This window comes from Salmo trutta, chromosome 31, assembly GCF_901001165.1.
Source record: "Salmo trutta chromosome 31, fSalTru1.1, whole genome shotgun sequence".
Classification (NCBI taxonomy): domain Eukaryota; kingdom Metazoa; phylum Chordata; class Actinopteri; order Salmoniformes; family Salmonidae; genus Salmo; species Salmo trutta.
The window spans coordinates 18,746,184-18,769,063 of record NC_042987.1 but is presented as its reverse complement, the minus strand read 5'-3'; the positions used below and the strand labels follow the sequence as shown (position 1 = coordinate 18,769,063).

Genomic DNA, 22,880 nt, shown 5'->3' with positions numbered 1-22,880 from the left:
GAGCTGAAATTACAACCAGAAGCAATTTAGATCTGCATTTATAAAACGCAAGATATTTCTTATGTGACCCCTGGGTCATGTTGGTTCTCTTCAATCTCTCTGTCATATTACTGTATAATGTTCAGTATAGGTGTCATTATATTCCCAAGTGTGTGTGTGTGTGTGTGTGGACTAGTTTGCTGACTCTGGGTTATCCCAGGACAGCCATTGTGAATGAGAGGGGATTCCCTTTGTTTCAGCCACCACATGTGGTAAACTAAGGGTGCGTTCGACATTGCAGCCTTGCAGACTTATCTACAAATCGCCTTGCAGACTTATCTACACATCACCTTGCAGACTTATCTACACATCACCTTGCATGCATCATAAATAACTAGCTAATATTATTTGTAGATCATTCAATCACAATTTAGCCACGATACTTCACGAATTTGATGCTCTCAAACACGGCCAAAGGCTTCATTATAATGCCTACCATTGTGAACCTGGCCCAGTATTAAATCATTGGAAGCTGGGTGAGTCTCCCCCACCTGATTGACTGGGGGATCACACATGTCTCTGGGGCGCCCTCTCCTGGTCATTCTATTTTATTTGGCTTACTGTTCCATGATTCCCTACTGGGAACAACTTCAGTATGTGGAGGAAATGAAAAGGAAAGGCCTACGGTCAAGATTTCAACTTGCTCCTCACTCTAAATGATTTATGCGCTCTGGGACTGGCTTCGCTCATCCTGTTGTTGAGGAATAACAAGAGTGGTTGCAGCAACAGTACTGAGTCAGTACTAGTTATCAAATCACTGGATTATTTTATTATGAAGCAGTAGTGTTGTGACGTTATGCTGTGGGTCTACCACTCTCCACAAGAGGGCGCCACCCGCACCTCTCGGTTTCAGAGAGGTTGGGTTAAATGCGGAATAACCATTTTGGTTGAATGCATTGTTGTGAAACTGACTAGGTATCCCCTTTTTCCTTCCCTAACAAAGATGTTGTAGCTTTACATGACACATTAGTGTACTTGTGACAAACAAAAGGTTTGTTTTGAACATACTGGCCAGGTGTTGGTGTTGCATGTGTAACATGCTAGCCTTGTCTTGCATAGCTCTTCTAAGAAAGGTTCAGTCGCTCAGTTCTAAGGTGAGCAACTTTAGCAGCCATGTGTTAACAGATCTGTCGTCTCTCGATGCCTGAGTGTCCCTCTCAATCTCTCACACCAACGGAGGGAGAAAGAGCAAAGCACAGAGTGGGCACTCGAGGTCTATCAAACACTCACACTCCCATATTTCTCACTCAATCACTTGTCTCTCTCTTTCTATCTTCTCTCTCAAAATAAATGTATTTCTTCCCTAGCTTCTCTACCTCTCTATAACACACATACGACTATGCGCTTTTTCTTTATTGAAAAACCTGTATGGCAAATTATCTTTCTGCCACATTCGGTGTTTACCAGTGTTACGTCATGCTTACCATGAAGACTCCATGTAAGATACAACATTCCTATTCATTTGGACTCTCATCAATTATGAGTTGGACAGAGCTTTGCGTCTAGTGAGCCTGGAGCTGTTCTTCTGTTTATAGGGAAGGAGTGGGAGTTGTGCAGCTGAGCTCACTCTCTCCTCTCCCATCCCCTCTCCTCTCATTTGCTTTCCTCTCTTCTGCAGCCACGCAGCTGCTAGGAGACAGGAGCAGAATGAGCAAACAGGTTCTCCTACTAACCTCTGACTATTCATTTCCCTTTCCCAAATCTCCACGAGCTCGTATTAGGAGTCTTTTTCCTACTTTGAATTCTCATTCAGACCTGTTGTATTGTGGACAGCCAATGTGACACAGAGAAACCCCACTGTCCTTCTATCTGGTGTCATTGCTTTAATTCACATGCCACTGAATCTCCTGTTCTCTCTTGCTCTCTAAATCACTTTCTCTTTCTCTCCCTTTTGCTTGTGCTCGCTCTCATCTCTTTCTCCATCTCTAGCTTTCTCTCACGCTTTCTGTCGCGCTCTTAATCCATCTCTCTCTCTCTCTATATCTCTCTCGAGTGTTCTCTCTCGCTCTTTCTCTCTGGCGCGCTCATCAGGAAATGTCTTCGAAATAATTTATGGTTGTGTCTGGTAGCCGTTGTTCTGTTGTCCTGGCTGCTTCACATTCAGAGTGCGTCCCAGTCTGGGTCATGTTGAACTGAGAGTTGTAGGTGGAGCAGTCTAGCCTGTGTCCGCTGCTCTTGGTACAGGCTATTGTAGGTCTGCTAACGTAACCTGAGGTCAGCAGTGTGCCATTCTAAAGGGAAACTAATCTGACTACTACCCTTCTGGTCTCTTTAGGACAGGGCTCCAACCCTGTTCTTGGGGAGCAGCTACCATCCTGTAGGTTGTCACTCCAACCCTAATCTAGCGCACCTGATTTTAGTAATTAGCCGGTTGATAAGCTGAATCAGGGTAGTTACAACGAAAACCTACAGGATGGTATCTCTCTAGGAACAGGGTCAAAGAACCCTGCTTTATGATATCCTGTAGTACTAAAATATCAAATCCACTCAACTGTCAACTAACATTTTGGGACTGTGGACTATTTTTGAGTGGGCAAATACTGTATGTAGCGTGAATTGATTGACTGACCATACTGTGTTACTGTTATGAGCAGAGAGGAAGGCGTTGATGATGACACTTTGTCCTTGTTGTCAGGGAGACAACGGAACAGGCTGGAGCCAATGGACACCATCTTTGTGAAGCAAGTGAAGGTGGGTGGTCCTGCAGACGGAGCTGGACTCTGCACAGGTAACTGACCACATCTCCAAAAGTAACACACCTGGCTCTGTGTATGTATGGACATGCGGCATCATACAAAGTATTATATCATATTGGAGTTATGACAATGCGGCACCTTATCCTAAACCTCACTGTATTCGTTATGATAATAGAACTAGTGACACATTGGACATTATACTGTTGCATAAAAGCCTCAGCTAAATGGCATATATATATGAGTGTACAAAACATTAAGAACATGCTCTTTCCATGACCAGGTGCATCCAGGTGAAAGCTTTGATTCCCATATTGATGTCACCTATTAAATCCACTTCAATCAGTGTAGATGAAGGGGAGGAGACGGGTTAAAGAAAGATGTTAAAGCCTTGATACAATTGAGATAGATTGTGTTTGTATGCCATTCAGAAGGTGAATGGGCAAGACAAAAGATGTAAGTGCCTTTGAACGGGGTATGGTAGTAGGTGCCAGGCGCACTGGTTTGAATGTCAAGAACTGCAACGCTGCTTGGTTTTTTACGTTCAACAGTTTCCCGTGCGTATCAAGAATGGTCCACCACCCAAAGGACATCGAGCCTAACACAACTGTAGGAAGCATTGGAGTCAACATGGGTCAGCGTACTTCTGGGACGCTTTCGACACCTTGTGGTCCATGCCCTGACGAATTGAGTCTGTTCTGAGGGCAAAAGGGGTGCAACTCAATATTAGGAAGGTGTTCCGTATGCTTTATACACTGTGTATATAGGGCTGTACATAATGATTTGTTTTCACCTGAATGTAGTATACTGGGTGTAGTTTTCTGTGTTTCCTCTTTGTGGAGGGTGTGTAGAGGCACAGAGCTCAGCTGCCTCAGGCACTCAGTTACTGTAAACACATATCAGGTGACTGATCAAAGCTGTCCCTCTGCTATTCTGACTGTCAGCCTAGCAGGGAAGCTGCCTCTTCCTGAGGGCCGAGCTACTTTCCTCTACCTACCAGCACAGGTTCATCTCTTCAAAGACACATAGGAGAGATCTCATTTGCGTACTCCTCCCATCCTCTCTCTTTGTCTCCTTCTCAAAAACCATTGGATAAGAAAGCCAGAGGTCCTTCTCCTCCAATGGGTTTTAAAAAGGAGACGTGTACACACACACACACACACACACACACACACACACACACACACACACACACACACACACACACACCTGCCATTAACACCATTTCACATATTGGCTACCAGTCTAACATTAAAGGTGCAATATGCAGAAATCGCTCCGCCATTTCCTGATTGCTAAAATTCAAATAGTTCACCTAATTTAAGTTTGACAAAACAAGCAATGTATAGTGTAGAGAATCATTGTACCATCTAAACCACTGTGAAATAGTATATTATCATTAAACCAAAAATATTGTGTGTTCAGCTGTTTGAAACTTGTATACAAACCCAAAAGTAAAAGATGCAAAAACGAAACTTCAGAATGGGAAGCATAGAACTAGAGCACAGAACAGATCTACCGCTTCTTAGACTTGCTTACAATGAGAATGACAGATCTATAACTCCCATTTCTATGTGAATTTGGTCGCGTCGCCCAAAAGGTTACATATCGCAGCTTTAAACTCTTTCTTATTGTCAACAGGAGACCGGATAGTGAAGGTAAATGAAGCAAGTATCATTGGGAAAACGTACTCTCAGGTCATAGCCTTGATCCAAAACAGGTGAGCTCTCAAATATGAATATTTCTCATTGTTGTCAGTGACTGATTTCCTGCTGGTCTGTTGAAGTTTACAATGTTTGACTTTTATCTGTTATTTTACAGTGATGCCTTTCTTGAACTCTGTGTGATGCCAAGAGATGAAGACATTCTGCAGCTGGTTAGTTTTTAAAGATCATTACTCCATTGATTTAATCTCTTCCTAAATATGCCCACTGTAAAACAGAAGTAGACCCTATTTCCACTTCTGCATCAACTTAGTCGCTATTTATGTGATCAAGGCTGAGAAAGCTGCTCTAGTTTCTCTGTGAAGGGTGTGTGTGGGGACCGCAGTACTGCTCCAGAGGGGAGGGTGAAACCCTCTCCCTTCAGAGTGCTTTATCTGGGCCTCCTAACCAGGCCACCACACCCTGTCCTCTCCAAGTGCTGCTGCTTCTTCTCTGCTGCAGGGCTGGCCTCATTCTGGGAACTGGAAGGGTCACTTTGAGAAATGCAAACAACAAAGCCATAAATAAACACACTCACTCACACACTTAATAAACAAACACACCACGTGAACGCACATACACGCGCACACTTGTAGCGTTGCTAACGTTCGGATTACAAAGGGTTAGTGGGGTTCGAAAACAGCGGCACTTGTAGCGTTGCTAACATTCGGATTACAAAGGGTTAGTGGGGTGCGAAAACAGTACCACTTGTAGCGTTGCTAACATTCGGATTACATGGGGTTAGTGGGGTTCGAAAACAGTACCACTTGTGTTTGGTGCCGGCATTACCGATTATCCCAGTATGGCACAAGGTCGGTATGAAGGTATGACAATCTGGATACCGCCCAAGCCTAACCGTGAAGTAGCCAACCTGGGGCCTGCCTGTCATGAGCATGTCTGATGTGGAGCTCTGTTGCATAAGGACATAGTGGGTGAGAGACGGGGACACCGGCAGGAAGCAACCAAGGCCCAGTCTGTAGCATGCTGTAGTTTATGCATGCATTTAGGCCAGTACCCAGCCAATTACATCAATAAGTTAGAAACATCTTATCTTGCCTCAGACCTACTAATATTAAACTCTTCCCCACGCCAAAAGTCAAGACTACTCCCTTCACAGAACAGTGCAAACGGGCACTAACCAGAATAGAAAGAGTGGGGGGCCCCGGTGCACAACTGGGCAAGAGGACAAGTACATTAGAGTGTCTAGTTTGAGCAACAGAGGCCTCACAAGTCCTCAACTGGCAGCTTCATTAAATAGGACCCGCAAAACACCAGTCTCAATGTCAACAGTGAAGAGGCGACTCCGGGATGCTGGTCTTAGCTAGAGAGCAATGAGCCAAGTAAAGCCCCAACGGCCAAACCCTCCCCTAACCCGAACGAAGCTTGGCCAATTGTGCGCCGTCCTATGGGTCTCTAGTAACGCCTTAGATCGCTGTGCAACTCGGGAGGCCATGATCATGCTGTTTAATTAGCTTCTTGCTACAGTATGCCACACCTGTCAGGTGGCTGGATTATCTTGGCAAAGGGGAAATGCTCACTAACAGGGATGTAAACGAGAAAAGCTTTTTGTACGTATGGAACATTTTTTTACTTCAGCTCATGAAACATGGGACCAGCACTTTACATGTTTCATGTATATTTTTGTTCAGTGTATATTGGACAACTGAAAAGATGAGTTCTCTTACTAACTCTGAACTTCACACGCAATAATTAAGGTTGTGCCAGTTCATGTTAATCCATCTCTGTACAGTCCTGTTGAGAACGACTGGCTGTGTTAACACAGGTACCACCCTAGTTACCCGGTCACGCCACGCCTATCGTCAACTATAGCACAAAATGCCCGTCAGCTCAATGAATCCACCTCTATTAACTACATGTTGAGCCAATTAACACCGGCTTGTGTTGGAACGTTTACCTTACCGAAGGATGTGGCCACTCCCTGTCTCTCGTAGCACAGATTAGCTTGAGAGAGATTACAAAGTTATTGGCCATGGGGGCGTTGAGCGAAAAATCTCTGTCAGATATAAATAGCTGAGCTTGATCTTTGTGCCACCAGGGCTGAGCGGAGAGGCTGTGAGGTTCAGCTTGCATTGTGCTGCCATTTTATTTGAAATTAGCACAGGGGGCAGGCAGAAATAGGCTGATGTCAAATGGAGATCAGTTGATGCCAGGGGCCTTTCAGGTTATTATTAAGAGCTGACTCGGTTAGCAAATTTGCATTATCACATTTTTCTGATGCAGTGACTGTAGGAAATGAAATTAGGCCACCTAGTGGCATTGTGGGAGTTGTAATGAGTTTTGTACTCTTGGCAGCCAGTCTCATGGACATTCTCTCATCTCCACCTTCCTTCCTCTGTCTCTCTCTCTAGCTATTCCTGCGGTGCATACTAGTCTCGCCTTTTTATTTTTTTATTTAACCTTTATTTAACTAGGCAAATCGGTTCAGAACATATTCTTATTTACAATGACGGCCTGGGAACAGCCTTATTCAGCGGCAGAACGACAGATTTTTACCTTGTCAACTCGAGGATTCAATCTAGCAACCTACGGTTACTGGCCCAACGCTCTAACCACTAGGCTACCTGCTGCCTTACATGTCTCCCTGTGTATCTGTGATCTGAGTGCAGTTGAAGGAAGCCTAAATTACATTGCCTCTAAGAAAGTAACCTGCTTGTGCCTCCACTCTCATCATTAACTTTTCATGCGCACTAGCTACTGGCAACTAGAGGTGCTTGCTTTGCATTCTGCTGCAGGTTCTGTGTGATGAACATAATGTGTACAAGTAACAGAAAGAGTAGTACTCACACAGTGGAGGGGTGTTGGTTCATACAATGGGGGAACTGGCCTGTTAAGATGTTTCACAGAAAGCCTGATAACGCTTCAGTGCCTGATGCCTTCAAGCTGGTATGCGTCATCCTAAAAAAGCAGCGCTTGTAAACATCCCTATTCCCTTTGCTTCCTCTCCCCCGCTACCCTCCTCTTTCCTTTTCTCCATTCCCATCGGCTCAGCCCTCTCCCTCTTCCCATCCCCCGCTTTTCTCCCTCCCTCCCTCCCTCCCTCCCCTTTCCTGAACTGTGTTGCACATCTGTTGCGCTAGCTTGCGGACACCGGTCCACAGTGCTTGGCTACCGGAGCGTATGGAAGGGCTAGCCGTGCAGGTAGCGTAACGAGCTCCTGATGTAGCCGTCCAGACGGGGGCTGTCAGCCGGAGCAGGAAGATTAGCACCGCGGCTCGCTGGGTGACTGACATTATAGCCTGAAGGAGAGACCCTCATACACACACAGGCTGCCTGGAAACAAGTTTACAGCATTACATGTCAACAGCAGTAACATCATTGGCTTAGCATGAGAGAGCGACTCTGAGTGAGGGAGCCGGGGAAGGCATGAGGGAGGTCCTGAAGCAATATATCATCAAACCAGCTGTAGTCAGCTGACTGCCTCTGTGTTGTGAACAGGTTGATGCTGCTGAGAGGAGGAGAGGGAGGGAGGGAGGGAGAGCAAGAGAGGGGGAGCAGAAGGGGAGGGGCAGCAGTAGCATCTGAGCTGGCTAGTACAGCAACCGCTTCTGTCATGTGAGCGATACCAAAGGGAGCGAGAGTGAGGCAGGGACAGAGAGTGGAGGCAGCAGTTCATTCACTGAGTGGTGTAACCTGGCTGCTGCAGTCAGATGGAGGGAGCAACAGAGAGACGGAGAACTCCCAGAGCTGTGGAGGGCAGCAGGCTTCCTCTTCTCCTGACACCTACACCTCGCCCAGGACAGACTGGCTCACGCAGGTGGCATCGCTAATATGACAGTCCTGCCACTGCCGACGTGGGCTCCCAGTTTCCTCTTTCTCTCGATGCCGCCGCTATGATGGATTTTTTGCGCTTCGACCTGAGCCCTGGCATCGGCGTTCCAGACGAACACTTCTTTCTCCAGCGGCGATCTGTTCTCTCTTCTTTTTTTATAATGCGTGTGATTTTCTCTGCTTGCTAGCCTTTTCCCTATTCTTCTCTCCCATCGTTGCCGCCTCTCACTGCTCTCATTTTCTCTCCTGCTGTAACGGCAGCCTTTTTCACTGGAGACTACTGATCTGGTAAGCAAGCAACAGCAGGGAGGATAACAATCACTCTGCATGTTGATGCTGTGTTTCCCTGTCTCCTTTTTTCTTTGTCATGCGTGTTTTCGTTTTGATGTAATGTACTGTTCTTACATAGCTGCTTTGCTAGCTAGCAGTGTCATTCATTCGATTGCCATGTTAGTAGACTAATTGTTGCTATGTAGCCCTTAGCTACGGGCGGGTAGGCAGTGATTCACCGTGCCCGCAGTACCTGTTAGATGAGGCGGCAGACAGAGCTGGCACCTAGGAGCCTCGCCCCTTTCTGATCCTGCAAGCCATCTATTCCTGCCTACGTCCTTAATGGCACCCTATTCCCTATATAGTGCAGTAGTTTTGGTAAAAAGTAGATCACTATATAGGGAATAGGGTGCTATGGCTTTGGTCAAAAGTGGTGCACTACATAGGGAATAGAGTGCCATTTTGGACGATACCAGTGATTAAGGCCTTGGCCCCTGAACTTTCCACTAGTGCTCTAGCTATTGTTGAAGGGAGGGGCGAGCGTTTATAGAACTGATTGTAGACACAGTAAAAGCTTGCATAGCTTTACGTAAGAATCGTAATACGACACCAGGTTGGGTTTAAAGTCCAACCTATTGTGACGTGATATTTTTGTGTGCTTGCTAGTTGCAAGGCAAACAGGAAGTGCATATGGAATGGCGTTTGACAAATGGACGAAGGCCGCTCAGCCAGCCGTACGGAATCTACCACTATGGAATCTATGCATGTGTGATCGGTGTCTGCTGGCGTGCCGCTGAAGGAGTGTTGAGCTAACGTTTGTGTTAAGCTGTCTGGGAATATGAGAACGGAGGTTAGGTTTAGTGTGGCGAGGACCGTTGTAGGTGCTGGGCTTCCTCTGCCCCCCTCTTTTTCTGTAAGTCTCAGATCTCGCTCTAACAGTGCCAGTGCTGTCAGCCAGAAGGTGGGTAAACCAAACAGATAGGCTACCTTCCTGTGTGTCACTGTTAGGTCTTGCATGCCAGTCTCTCTTTCCTTCTTTCTTCCAACACATCTGTTGCTTCTTTTCCACTCTATTCAATCCCAGATCACCTGACTAGCTGTTCCCTCTGGCTGGCTACTCAGTAGGGTTAGACAGAATAGCACTGTTTCTGTTTGATCTGACATAATAACAGAAATTGGTTGAAATCAAGTTCCTTGAAAAAATTATTCCATCATTGGATAATTTGCTCAAGACCGTTTTGCCAATTATTTTGACAGTGGGTCTCATGCTTTTTTGCTGCGTTTCCCCCCTGTGTATGTACAATACAGGTGTTCATTACTTTAACCCACAAGTGTTCATTGCTTAAATCCACCTTGGAATGTTTTTCCAGTCTTCTATGTGGGTGTGTGCACAGTGCGGCAGCACAGCATGCTCTCGTTGCATAGTGAAAAGTACCCAGAGAACTAGCTATCTAAATACGGAGCGAGCAGATGAACGCTGGTGACTCTCCTGACTTGCTACACGCCTCCACATTCTCACACTGCAACATGCTGCTCCCTGTCCGCCTGCCGTTCCTAACCACACACATGGCAGCTAGCATTATTCAATGTTCACTACCATAGTTCTTTACCATCCCTTAGAGATGCAATGTTGAATATATGAAACATGTGCTCATCCTATTTTGCTCCCTTCCCATTTGCCTTAACTCTGAGATGTTTTCAGATCTGAAGGGTCAAGTCTAGTTATAAGCATTGTGGAGTAGAGCTTACAAATCTGCAAACATTAAAGGGGTAGGGCCAAGGGGAATGGCTAGGGCCAAGGGGAATGGCTAGGGCCAAGGGGAATGGCTAGGGCCAAGGGGAATGGCTAGGGAGTACCGTTGTTGTATTTCACCCTTTTCTCTCTTCTTTCTCGCTCCAGGCCTACTCCCAAGATGCGTACCTTCGAGGCCGCAGTGCCTACAGTGGAATTGCCCGTCACATCCCCGAACCGCCCCCCTTATGTTACCCCAGAGTAGACTGTAAGCCCCCGGGGATGGCCCAGGCGACAGAGACCCCCTCCCCGGTGGGGGTACAGGGAGCATGCCGGGGGCCTGTGGGGGCACCACCACCCGACCTGGGGTACCGCATAGAGATCCCCGTGCCCCCGTCCCCTCCTCCTCCTGCACACCCGTACTACAAATCCCAGACTGTGGCATGCATGCGCAACAACAGCGTGAGGACTGTGGTAGTACCTCCAGAACTGGGCCGTATGGGACCAGCTCATAGAGTAGAGTACGGCCTGGTAGGGCCCTCTGACCCTGGCATCATCAGAGGTCGACCTGGGTCTGTGTCCCACTACCCCCTGCCACGGAAAACAGACATCTACCCCTCTGGTGCGAGCCGCCTCAATTATGGCGCCCCACCACCCAACTACCCACCTGACTCAAACTCCCCCAACCCCGGTTCTCACCAAAACATCGACTGGCGGACGTACCAGACGTACAGGGAGTACATTGACAACAAGGGTATCCATGCATACGGCAGCCGGACCATCCAGGAGAGACTAGACAGCCTGCGAGCCGCCAGTCAGAACACCTTCAACTCCTCCCACTACATCCCCCGGGGGGGCTGGGGGCCCGACCCCAAGGGCCTCCGACGCAGGAGCACCTCCCACGACCGCGCCTACCACGGACCCCCGCCCCCTTTCCACCACATGCCCCCTCGCAGCTCTTCCCAGGACCGTATGAGTGTGGCGGAGCGGGGGATCCACCCCAGGAACCGGCCCCCTCGTAGCGTGTCCCAGGATGAGTTTACCCACAAGGCCCGAGCCCGCTCCTCTGACTATGTGGACCCTGTGGATCTGGGCCGTCCCATGGTGGACAGACGGGGCTACGGTAGCAGGGCGGACCAGGGTACGTGCCCAAGCAGACAGAGCCTCTCCAAACAGGCTGACCATCATCGACCTCCTGCAGGATACGGTAGGGACAGTCTCCGGGTGGGGCCAATGTCTAACCCTGCCCTCCACACCAAAGGACCAGAGCAGCACCAGCCTCACAGTGCCCCTAACATGCCCCAAGACAGACCCTCTCATCTGGTGAAGAATATCAGCTTGGAGCAATCGAACACTGATGAAAGAGCTGGTGTCAAAGGTGTGAACCATGTGAGCCAGACTAGGGGACCGGCAGAGACCATGCAGCCACCAGGGGAGGTTCCAGGGAGACAGGTGGCAGCGGTGGGTGGCCATAGGTCCTCTTCCCTCTCCGCTCCCCATCAGAGACCGCAGAGGCCTGGGATTTTCAAAACCTCTTACCAGCACACTCGCCCAGAGCCCCAAGTGAACGGGCGTGGCCCCTCAGCCTCCGAGTCGGGCGTGGTGCTTAGGGAGAAGCCACCTGGGTCGGGGAAGAATCCCAGTCCCCTACGCCACCCTTCCTACATCCTGGCGGTGAACGAGGACGACGGCTCGGAACCGGCAGCGGGTGCGGTGTGCTGGCTTCCCAACGATGCGCGGCGAGAGATGCACATGCGGCGGCTGAGCGAAAAGCAGGAAAAGCAGCAGACCTGCTCCTCCAGCAACCTGGACGAATCCCTCGACTCCATCCCCTTCATCGGTAAGAAACAGAGCACTAACTTCATGGTTGCATCCCAAATTGCTTCCCATTCCCTATTTGGTACACTACTGTACTTCAACATTTGTATAGGGAATAAGGTGCCATGGTTCTGTGAAAGTTCCCAGAACATTCGTTAGGTTGTGGCAAATGTTCTCGTGCACAACTTTATAAATGGCTGATGTTGCAAGAACTGTCCCATAACGTTGTGCTCACAAATTTCAAGCGTGCACACATTTTACGTATGGGTGACCCTGGGAATCGAACCCACTATCCTGGTGTTGCAAGTGCCATGCTTGTTTTGGAGAATCTTCTGTGGTGGCTGTTACAGATGTCGTGCACAACATTTCAGTGAATGTTAGGAGAACATTCCATGGATAATTCATTTAAAACATTTCTTGAAATATTTTCATGTTCTCATTGTAAGGTTAGATAAAACCCTAACTATAACTTCATGGGAATCTTAGCCAATGTTCTGGGAATGTTCCCGGTTTGCTGGGTAGGTCCCGATGTACAGATTGGGAGGGAAAGGTACATGGAAGGGGATGTCGTTCTAGTCTAGATTAGCAGACTAGAGCATCTTTTTGCAATCTGAAAATCGTTAGATTTAGCAACATGGTTTTATAGTGTTTTTCATTACATCCATGATGTTTAGCACCAAATCAGTCTCCTTGGCTGGATGTACAGTAGTATGTTAAGGAGCTTTTGTGGCAGGCAGGAGAGTGTCGTTGGTGTTTTGGCTTAGTTTAGCTGCACAAGATTGGGACGGTATGTGGGGTGAGTGAGAGATTACACTGCTCCGTTAGTTTGTAGGATGTCATCTTCTGTAATAATAATTTTAAAAAGTCACACACTCTAAATATGCTCCCAACAATTATGGGTTAAACACCCTTTTTGGGGTGTGTGTGAACTTAGGCTTTTCACAGGATCTAATCTTCCCCAAAAGTATCTGTTCCCCATCCCTATGAGTAGAATAATGGTCAACCATGATGTTGATGGTGATAGGAACATTTTTCCTCATAAGAAGTGCTCTCTAAATGTCACTCCCACTAAAGTCAGAGTAAAAGGATTATTGTTCATGTTTGTACATTTTCCTTTTATCTCCATTTTGCTGAAAAAGCTTTTCTCTCAGCACAAACAGCTGAAGTAGACTTAATTTCCTTAAAGGGACAGTCGGATGAAAATGTAGCCTGTTCTGACTATCCTATCCTTACACTGAGCTCACAACCTACAATATGCATGTATTTTTGTTTTAGGAGTCAGTCAAGTTATTTTCAATCATGTGGACAACCAGGACATGGATTCATTAGTACTTAATTGAAGAGTTGGATCAGGATGTACCATAACTAAAATTGCTTAAACATATTTTTCTGGGCCATTTTGATCAGTAAGGTAGAACGCTCCTGTTGGCTGATCCACTTAGTGTTCTGGAAGGACACTGAAGAATATTGGGCCTGATTCCGAATTGTGTACCCCTTTCCTACGCACGTCTTTCCTATGCACTTCTCAGTAGTTGGTATTCAGACTTATCTTATTCAGGTGCATTATGGGCTTTGCAGGCGTGGTTCCCTTGCATGCGCTGAATACATTTAAAGATTCATTTCCTCCGCCTTTTCCTGGTTGCTAAAATTCGAATAGTTCGCCTAATTTCTTTGTGACAAAACAAGCAAGTTAGTATAGTGTAGAGAATCATTGTACCATCTAAATTGCTGTGAAATATATTTTCCATAACCAGAAATCATGTATTTTCAGCTGTTTGAAGCACAAAACCGAAAATAAAGAGGCAAAAACGGTAAGTTAAGAACGGTAAGCATAGAATAGATCTACCGCTTCGTAGACTTGCTTTCGATGAGAATGACAGATCTATAATCCACATTTCTGTGAAAAGTTATATATATTGCAGCTTTACTTCAACCGCTGAAAAAACTCCCACTTGCTGACCAACAGGTTTTCTCGTATAGTTTCAGTACATTTATCTTAAGCCATCCCTGTAAATACGGTGTACCTTCTAATTAGAATTTAGCTGACAGACTAGAATATATCAAAAGAACGAGTTCAGAAAATAGGGATCAATGAAAGAAATCCATCTAAATATATACATATTCATCTCCATTTCAGCAACAACAGGTACATTTAAAAATACTCTAATTTTGTAGATTATTTTACGCAAATACATCTAAAAGTAAAATGGTGGAATTAAGGAATATATACATTTAGATCAAGCAATGTCGAAGTGGCATTGACTAAATACAGTAGAATAGAATACAGCATATAAACTCATCAAAAAAAGAAACGTCCTCACTGTCAACTGTGTTAATTTTCAGCAAACTTAACATGTGTAAATATTTGTATGAACATAACAAGATTCAACAACTGAGACAGAAACAGAACAAGTTCCACAGACATGTGACTAACAGAAATGGAATAATGTGTCCCTGAACAAAGGGGGGGTCAAAATAAAAAGTAACAGTCAGTATCTGGTATGGCCAACAACTGCATTAAGTACTGCAGTGCAATCTCCTCCTCATGGACTGCACCAGATTTGCCAGTTCTTGCTGTGAAATGTTACCCCACTCTTCCACCAAGGCACCTGGGGGGGAATGGCCCTAGCCCTCACCCTCCGATCCAACAGGTCCCAGACGTGCTCAATGGGATTGAGATCCGGGCTCTTTGCTGGCCATGGCAGAACATGACATCCCGTCTTGCAGGAAATCACGCACAGAACGAGCAGTATGGCTGGTGGCATTGTCATGCTGGAGGATCATGTCAGGATGAGGCTGCAGGAAGGGTACCATATGAGGGAGGAGGATGTCTTCCCTGTAACGCACAGCATTGAGATTGCCTGCAATGACAACAAGCTCAGTCTGATAATGCTGTAACACCACTCCAGACCACGACGGACCATCAACCTCCAAATCGATTCTGCTCCAGAGTACAGGCCTCGGTGTAATGCTCATTCCTTCAACGATAAACGCGAATCCGACCATCACCCCTGGTGAGACAAAACCGCAACTCGTCAGTGAAGAGCACTTTTTGCCAGCCCTGTCTGGTCCAGCGACGGTGGGTTTGTGCCCATTGGCGACGTTGTTGCCGGTGATGTCTGGTGAGGACCTGACTTACAACAGGCCTACAAGCCCTCAGTCCAGTCTCTCTCAGCCTATTGCAGACAGTCTGAGCACTGATGGAGGGATTGTGCGTTCCTGGTGTAACTCGGGCAGTTGTTGTTGTCATCCTGTACCTGTCCCGCAGGTGTGATGTTCGGATGTACCGATCCTGTGCAGGTGTTCCACGTGGTCTGCCACTGCGCGGACAATCAACTGTCCATTCTGTCTCCTTGTAGCGCTGTCTTAGGCGTCTCACAGAACGGACATTGCAATTTATTGCCCTGGCCACATCTGCAGTCCTCATGCCTCCTTGCAGCATGCCTAAGGCACGTTCACACAGATGAGCAGGGACCCTGCATCCCACTGCTGGCTTGCTTCTGAAGCTAAGCAGGGTTGGTCCTGGTCAGTCCCTGGATCGGAGACCTGATGCTGCTGGAAGTGGTGTTGGAGGGCCAGTAGGAGGCACTCTTTCCTCTGGTCTAAAAAATATCCCAATTCCCCAGGGCAGTGACACTGCCCTGTGTAGGGTGCTGTCTTTCGGATGGGACGTTAAATGGGTGTCCTGACTCTCTGAGGTCATTAAAGATCCCATTGCACTTATCGTAAGAGTAGGGGTGTTAACCCCGTTGTCCTCGCTAAATTCCCAATCTGGCCCTCATACCATCATGGCCATCTAATCACCCCCAGCTTACAATTGGCTCATCCATCCCCCTCCTCTCCCCTGAAACTATTCCCCAGGTCGATGCTGTAAATGAGAATGTGTTCTCAGTCAAGTTACCTGGTAAAATAAAAAAAATAAACTTTCTTTCGTTGTTTTTCGGAGTCAGTAGAAAGGCCTTTTTAGTGTCCTAAGTTTTCATAACTGTGACCTTAATTGTCTACCGTATGTAAGCTGTTAGTGTCTTAACGACCATTCCACAGGTGCATGTACATTAATTGTTTATGGTTCATTGAACAAGCATGGGAAACAGTGTTTAAACCCTTTACAATGAATATCTGTGAAGTTATTTGGATTTTTACGAATCATCTTTGAAAGGCAGGGTCCTGAAAAAGGGACGCTTCTTTTTTTGAGAAGTTTACAAATTAGATGAGTAAAGCAGTATTTAAACATTATTGAAGTGACTGGTGTTTCATTATTAAAGTGGCTAGTGATTCCAAGTCTATGTATATAAGGCAGCAGCCTTTAAGGTGCAGGGTTGCGTAACCGTCTGGAAGCTGGCTAGTGATGGCTATTTAAGTCTGATTACATTGAGATAGAAGCATTTTTTCAATCTCTCAGTCCCATTTGTGATGCACCTGTACTGACCTCGCCTTCTGGATGATTGCGGGGTGAACAGGCCATGGCTCGGGTGGTTGATGTCCTTGATGATCTTTTTAGCCTTCCTGTGACATCGGGTGTTGTAGGTGTCCTGGAGGGAAGGTAGTTTGTCTCCGGTGATGCGGTGCAGTTGCCGTACCAGGCGGTAACACAGCCTGACAGGATGCTCTTAATTGTGCATCTGTAGAGGTTTGTGGGTCTTAAGGGCCAAGCAAAATTTCTTCAGCCTCCTGAGGTCGAAGAGGCGCTGTTGTGTCTTCTTCACCACACTGTCTGTGTGGGTGGACCATTTCAGATCGCCAGTGATGTATACGCCGAGGAACTTGAAGATTTTCACCTTCTCCACTGCGGTACCGTCAATGTGGATAGGGTCGTGCTCCCTCTGCTGTTTCCTGAAGTCCAAAATCAGCTCCTTTTGTTTTGTTAATGTTGAGAGGTTATTTTCCTGGTACCACTCTGCCAGGGCCGTCATCTCCTCCCTGCAGGCTGTCTCGTTGTTGGTAATCAGGCTTACTACTGTTGTGTTCGCTGCAAACTTGATGATTGAGTTGGGGTCATGCTTGGCCACCCAGTCATGGGTGAACAGAGGAGTACAGGAGGGGGCTGAGCACCAACCCTTGTGGGGCCCCTGTGTTGAGGGTCAGCAAAGTGGTGTTGTTTCCTACCTTCCCCACCTGGGGGCGGCCCGTCAGGAAGTCCAGGACCCAGTTGCACAGGGCGGGTTGAGACCCAAGGCCCCGAGCTTAATGATGAGCTTGGAGAGTACTATGGTGTTGAATGCTGATCTATAGTCAATGAACAGCATTACATAAAAACACACAAAAAAAACCGAAATACTACGAAGTTGCTTAGGAGCTTGAAGCAGAGCTGCCGTATCTGTCGGTGACATCTTACACAAAAACTGTATTGTTTCCTCACGCGTAAAGGTGGTTGAGTTATGAAGGAATTAAGTCATGGTCAGAATACGGCGTACATGTAGACACCTCCGCCACACCTTCATTTCGTAGATCTCGACCGAATAGTGGGTGAATAGCATGCTATTCTCATGCTTAATTTCAAGGTCAGAATACGCATAGAGAGAAAAGTGCATAAGAAGGGAATTGCAGTGAGCACCAAAAGGGACAATGATATATTTGTTGTTTTGGCTCTGTACTCTAGCACTTTGGATTTGAAATGAAAAAGTAACTATGAGGTTAAAGGGCAGACTGTCAGATTTAGTTTGAGGGTATTTTCATCCATTTCGGGTAAATCGTTTAGAAATCACAACACTTTTTGTACATATTCCCTCCATTTTAGGGGACCAAAAGTATTGGGACGAATTTACTTATGTTTAATAAAGTAGTTAAAAGTTAAGTATTTGGTCCCATATTCATAGTACGCAATGACATTAAGCTTGTGTGACTACAAATTTGTTGGCTGCATTTGCTGTTTGTTTTGGTTGTGTTTCAGATAATTTTGTGCGCAATAGAAATGAATGATAAATAATGTATTGTGTCATTTTGGTCACTTGTATTGTAAATAAGAATAGAATATGTTTCTAAACACTACGTCAATGTGGATGCTACCGGGATTACAGATAATCCTGAATGAATTGTGAATAATGTTGATTGAGAAAGACATGCTAACCTCTCACCATTACAATAACGGGTGTTTTTTCATTTTTGGGGGGGTGATATGATATATGTGCATCTGTAACTTTCTTAATGTAGTCATTGCTTGCTATGAATATGGGACAAAATACTAAACGTTTTACGACTTTAATACACATGTAAGTGAATCTGTCCTGATACTTTTGGTCCACTAAAATGGGGGGGACTATGCACAAAGTGGTGTAAATTCTAAATGGTTCACCCGATATGAATGAAAATACCCTCAAATGAAATATGACACTCTGCACTTTAACCTCATAGTCATTGTATAGTGCTGCAAGTGCTAGAGTACAGACTCAAAACAACAAAACATTTTGTCACTGGCCCAATACTTTTGGGGCTCACTGCACGTTCCATTTACGCACGCTTAACTCTGGTCGGAATCATCCCCATAGATGCGTTCTGCAGATGTGTGTTCTATGGAATTAGGGCACAGCGAAGTAGCAGAGATTGGGCATGTACATTTTTAGTATGGCCCGTGGGACAGAAGTTAGCTAGTGTTGACCTAGAGACAAACCTCTGAGAAGGGACTATACTGTCCAGTGTGTGGTATAAGGGGGCAGTAACTTCCACTATTTTTAAAATTATTATCTAATTTGAGCTTTACACATCTGAAACATTTTGGGATGGAACAGTTGTAGCCTTAAGAATATTGTTTTATCAATGCCTTTAGTGAGTAGTACAATTTGGATGGAATGGAACAGTTGTAGCCTTGAGCCTCTACTCTAGTAGTGTTCGTACAGGCATTCCTATTGATGGCATAGTGGATTTAGCAATAGCGTTTCTTAAATAAGATACGACTCTGATTTTCACTGTAAATCATCTCTGTCATGGCTTGTTGTTTTACTGAGGCTGCATTTACACAGGCAGCCCAATACTGATCCTTTTTGCACTATTTGGTCTTTTGACCAATCACATCAGATCGTTTGCAGAGCTGATTGGTCAAAAGACCAATTTGTGGGAAAAGATCAGAATTGGGCTGCCTGTGCAAATGCAGTGTGTGAGGCCTGTGTGTGCCAGTCATGATAAGACTGTATATAGGTCTATTGTTTTGGACTGTATTCAGCGAACCAAGACTGCAAAGCCCGTTATGCACCTGCATAAGGTTAGTCTGAATACCAACTACTGAGAAGTGTAGGAATGCTGTGTTGGACTATTATTATTATTATTAGTAGTAGTAGTAGTAGTAGTAGTAGTAGTAGTAGTAGTAGTAGTATGTGACATGCAAATACAAGCGTGACAGTGTGATGTAAGCTGGAGTTGTTAGACATTCACCTCAAAGGTCTAGGACAATGCTGTAGAATGGTGCTCCTCCCACCAGCCACCACTGGCACTGAAGCATCTTGTGTTACGAAACTTACTGAATGCATTGTTAAAATGATTCAAGTCTGCTCTTGAATTTGGCTTTGAGACAATGTAATGTTGTCTCACATTTCTTGTGAAAGCCCCTCTACACAGCACTAATCAAGTTTAACGTTTTATTAGTCATATGTACAGGATACACATGGTATACATCGTCCAACTATAGGCTTACTTTCAGGTTCCTTTTCAACAATGCAACAACAATAAGAAATAAAAAAGAGAAGAATGAACAAAAAGAATGAACAAAAAGTAAATGGCAGTAGAATAGATGAATACATTTAGCGTACGTATAATGCAGGAAGGCACAATTTATAGTACAATATTTACCTGTGTATTGGGGATGGGGGGCAAGTGAATAAATTGAGCAATATAATAAGAGTCTGGTAGCAGCAATTGTGATGTGTGGGTGTGTGCATGAGTGAGTGCATTTGTGCTAGGGTGCGGAGAATTGTAGCAGGTGGTCAGTTCAAGTGTTCAGCAGTCTGATGGCTTGTAGATACCAACAGGCTCAGAGACAGTTTCTATCAGACCTCATGCTCCGATACCGTCTACCCGACAGTAAGAGAGAGACCAGCTTGTGGCTGTGGTGTGTGGGGTTCTTGACAATGTTGCGTGCCCTTCCTCAGGCACCGTTTTAAGTAGATGTCCTGGATGGGTGTTAGCACGGTCCCAATGATGTACTGAGCTGTCTTCACCATCCGCTAGAGGGCCGTACCAGGCTGTGGTGCAACCGGTCAGGATGCTCTCGGTGGCGCAGCGGTAGTATTTGGAGAGACCCGGGGCGGCGTGCCAAATTCTTCAGCCTCCTTAGGAAGTGTAGACGCTTTTGCACCCTCTTGACAAGAGTGGTGGTGTTGGTCCATGACAAGTCCTCATTAAAGTGGATGCTGTAGTCCCGTTGATGTGGATCGGGCCATGTTCCCTTCTCTGCTTCCTGTATTCAACAATCAACTCCTTTGTTTTGCTGACATTGAGGGAGAAGTTGTCATGACATAGTTCACTTACCTCCTCCCTATAGGCTGACTCATTGTTGCTTATCAGGCCTACAACCGTGATGTCGTCGGCAAACTTGGTGGACTTGGTGTCATGCAAAGCCACACCGTCGTGGGTGAACACGGAGTACAGCAGAGGACTGAGGACACACCCCTGGGGGGCCCCTGTGTTAAGAGTCAGTGTGGAGAAGGCGTTGTTGCCAATCCTCGCAACCTGTGGCCTGCCCGTCAGGAAGTCCAGCATCCAGTTGCAGAGGGTGGTTCCCAGACCCAGGGCTCTGAGCTTGGTGTCTAGTTTGGGGGGAACAATAGTGTTGAACTCTGAACTGTAGTCCATGAACATCATTCTCACATAGGTGTTCCTCTTTTCCAGATGTGTCACGGCTTTGTGAATAGCGATGGAAATAGCATCTTCTGTGGATCTTTTGGAGCGGTAGGTAAATTGGAGTGGGTCCAGTGTACCTGACATAAGTATTCACACCCCTGAGTCAATACATGTAAGAATCACCTTTGGCATTGATCACAGCTGTGAGTCTTTCTGGGTAAGTCTCTAAGAGTTTTGCACACCTGGATGTACAATATTTGCCCATGGTTCTATTCAGAATTTTTCTTTTCAACCATTTTTAAGTCTTGCCTTAGATTGTCAAGCAGATTTAAGTTAAAACTGTAACCCTGCCACTCAGGAACAGTCACTGTGTATTGAGTAGATTCACTACACTGCTTTACAAAGGTTTAACAAAGGTCATGTAAAGAAACACTTTATGGCAACCTTGCAATGAGAGGTTCAGAGATACTTTTGAGAGATGGGAAACTCCATTGGAATCGTATTAACTCCCATTGTGTATGTTTCCCATGTGTAGTCAATGGACCGCGCGGTGCATTCTGGGACAAGGATAGCGCTCCTTCATGAAGTGTATGGGAGTCAATTGGGCGCTAGCTCAAAATACCAGCATTAGCATGGATTTCGTCAACAAGAAGTACAACATTGCAAATATTTTCAGAGATGTTAGCTAATTAACTTGTTCTCTTTAATATCGTAGAGCTTTGGAATCGTGACGTTGCGTAATTTCGAGGAAAATAGGCAGGTTTCTCAACTCACCCTGTACTCACCTGGAATGCATTGAAATTAACATCTTCCTTCTTAGAAGTTAATTTGTGCAATTCCTTTCCACCTTCAAATCAATCAATCAAATGTATTTCTAAAGCCCTTCTTACATCAGCTGATGTCACAAAGTGCTGTATAGAAAACCAGCCTAAAACCCCAAACAGCAAGCAATGCAGGTGTAGAAGCACGGTGGCAAGGAAAAACTCCCTAGAAAGGCCGGAACCTAGGAAGAAACTTAGAGAGGAATCAGGCTTTGAGGGGTGGCCAGTCCTCTTCTGGCTGTGTCGGGTGAAGATTATAACAGAACATGGCCAAGATGTTCAAATGTTCATAGCAGCAGGGTCAGATAATAATAATCACAGTGGTTGTAGAGGGTGCAACAGGTCAGCACCTCAGGAGTAGATGTCAGTTGGCTTTTCATAGCTCATCATTCAGAGTATCTGTACCGCACCTGCTGTCTCTAGAGAGTTTAAAACAGCAGGTCTGGGACAAGGTAGCACGTCTGGTGAACAGGCAATGATTCCATAGCTGCAGGCAGAACAGTTGAAACTGGAGCAGCAGCACGACCAGGTGGACTGGGGACAGCAAGGAGTCATCAGGCCAGGTAGTCCTGAGGCATGGTGCTAGGGCTCATGTCCTCCGAGAGGAAGAGAGAGAGAATTAGAGAGAGCATACATAAATTCACACAGGACACCGGATAAGACAGGAGAAATACTCCAGATATAACAGACTGACCCTAGCCCCCCGACACAAACTATTGCAGCATAAATACGACGATACCCCCGGACAGGGCCAACCAGGTAGGCTATAACCCCACCCACTTTGCCAAAGCACATCCTTCTAGTGGTGTGGGGGCTATCTTCCATCAAAGATCTCCCCCAAGGCACGAACCGGGGGGGACGCCAACCCGGACAGGAAGATCACGTCAGTGACTCCAACCCACTCAAGTGACGCACCCCTTCTAGGGACGGCATGGAAGGAGACCAGTAAGCCAGTGACTCAGCCCCCGTAATATGGTTTGAGGCAGAGAATCCCAGTGGAGAGAGGGGAACCGGCCAGGCAGAGACAGCAAGGGCAGTTTGTTGCTCCAGTGCCTTTCCATTCACCTTCACACTCATGGGCCAGACTACACTCAATCATAGGACCTACTGAAGAGATGAGTCTTCAATAAAGACTTAAAGGTCGAGACCGAGTCTGCGTCTCTCATGGATAGGCAGACCATTCCATAAAAATGGAGCTCTATAAGAGCAAGCCATGCCTCCAGCTGTTTGCTTAGAAATTCTAGGG

The 22,880-nt window shown here is 46.1% G+C and overlaps 1 protein-coding gene across 5 annotated transcripts in view; it reads left to right on the top strand.

Moving 5' to 3' along the window:
* LOC115169673 (rho GTPase-activating protein 21) overlaps positions 1 to 22,880 on the top strand; it is a 93,696-nt gene that overhangs the window by 41,793 nt on the left and 29,023 nt on the right. For 3 of the 5 annotated variants that reach the window (XM_029725546.1, XM_029725547.1, XM_029725548.1), the window contains exons 5-8: positions 2,675 to 2,767; positions 4,374 to 4,452; positions 4,554 to 4,608; positions 10,395 to 12,066. In XM_029725546.1, the coding sequence (XP_029581406.1) occupies positions 2,675 to 2,767; positions 4,374 to 4,452; positions 4,554 to 4,608; positions 10,395 to 12,066 (1,899 nt within the window). Of the gene's footprint in view, positions 1 to 2,674; positions 2,768 to 4,373; positions 4,453 to 4,553; positions 4,609 to 7,965; positions 8,513 to 9,104; positions 9,456 to 10,394; positions 12,067 to 22,880 lie in introns of those variants that run through there. The other 2 variants (XM_029725550.1, XM_029725549.1) reach the window with 2 other exon arrangements.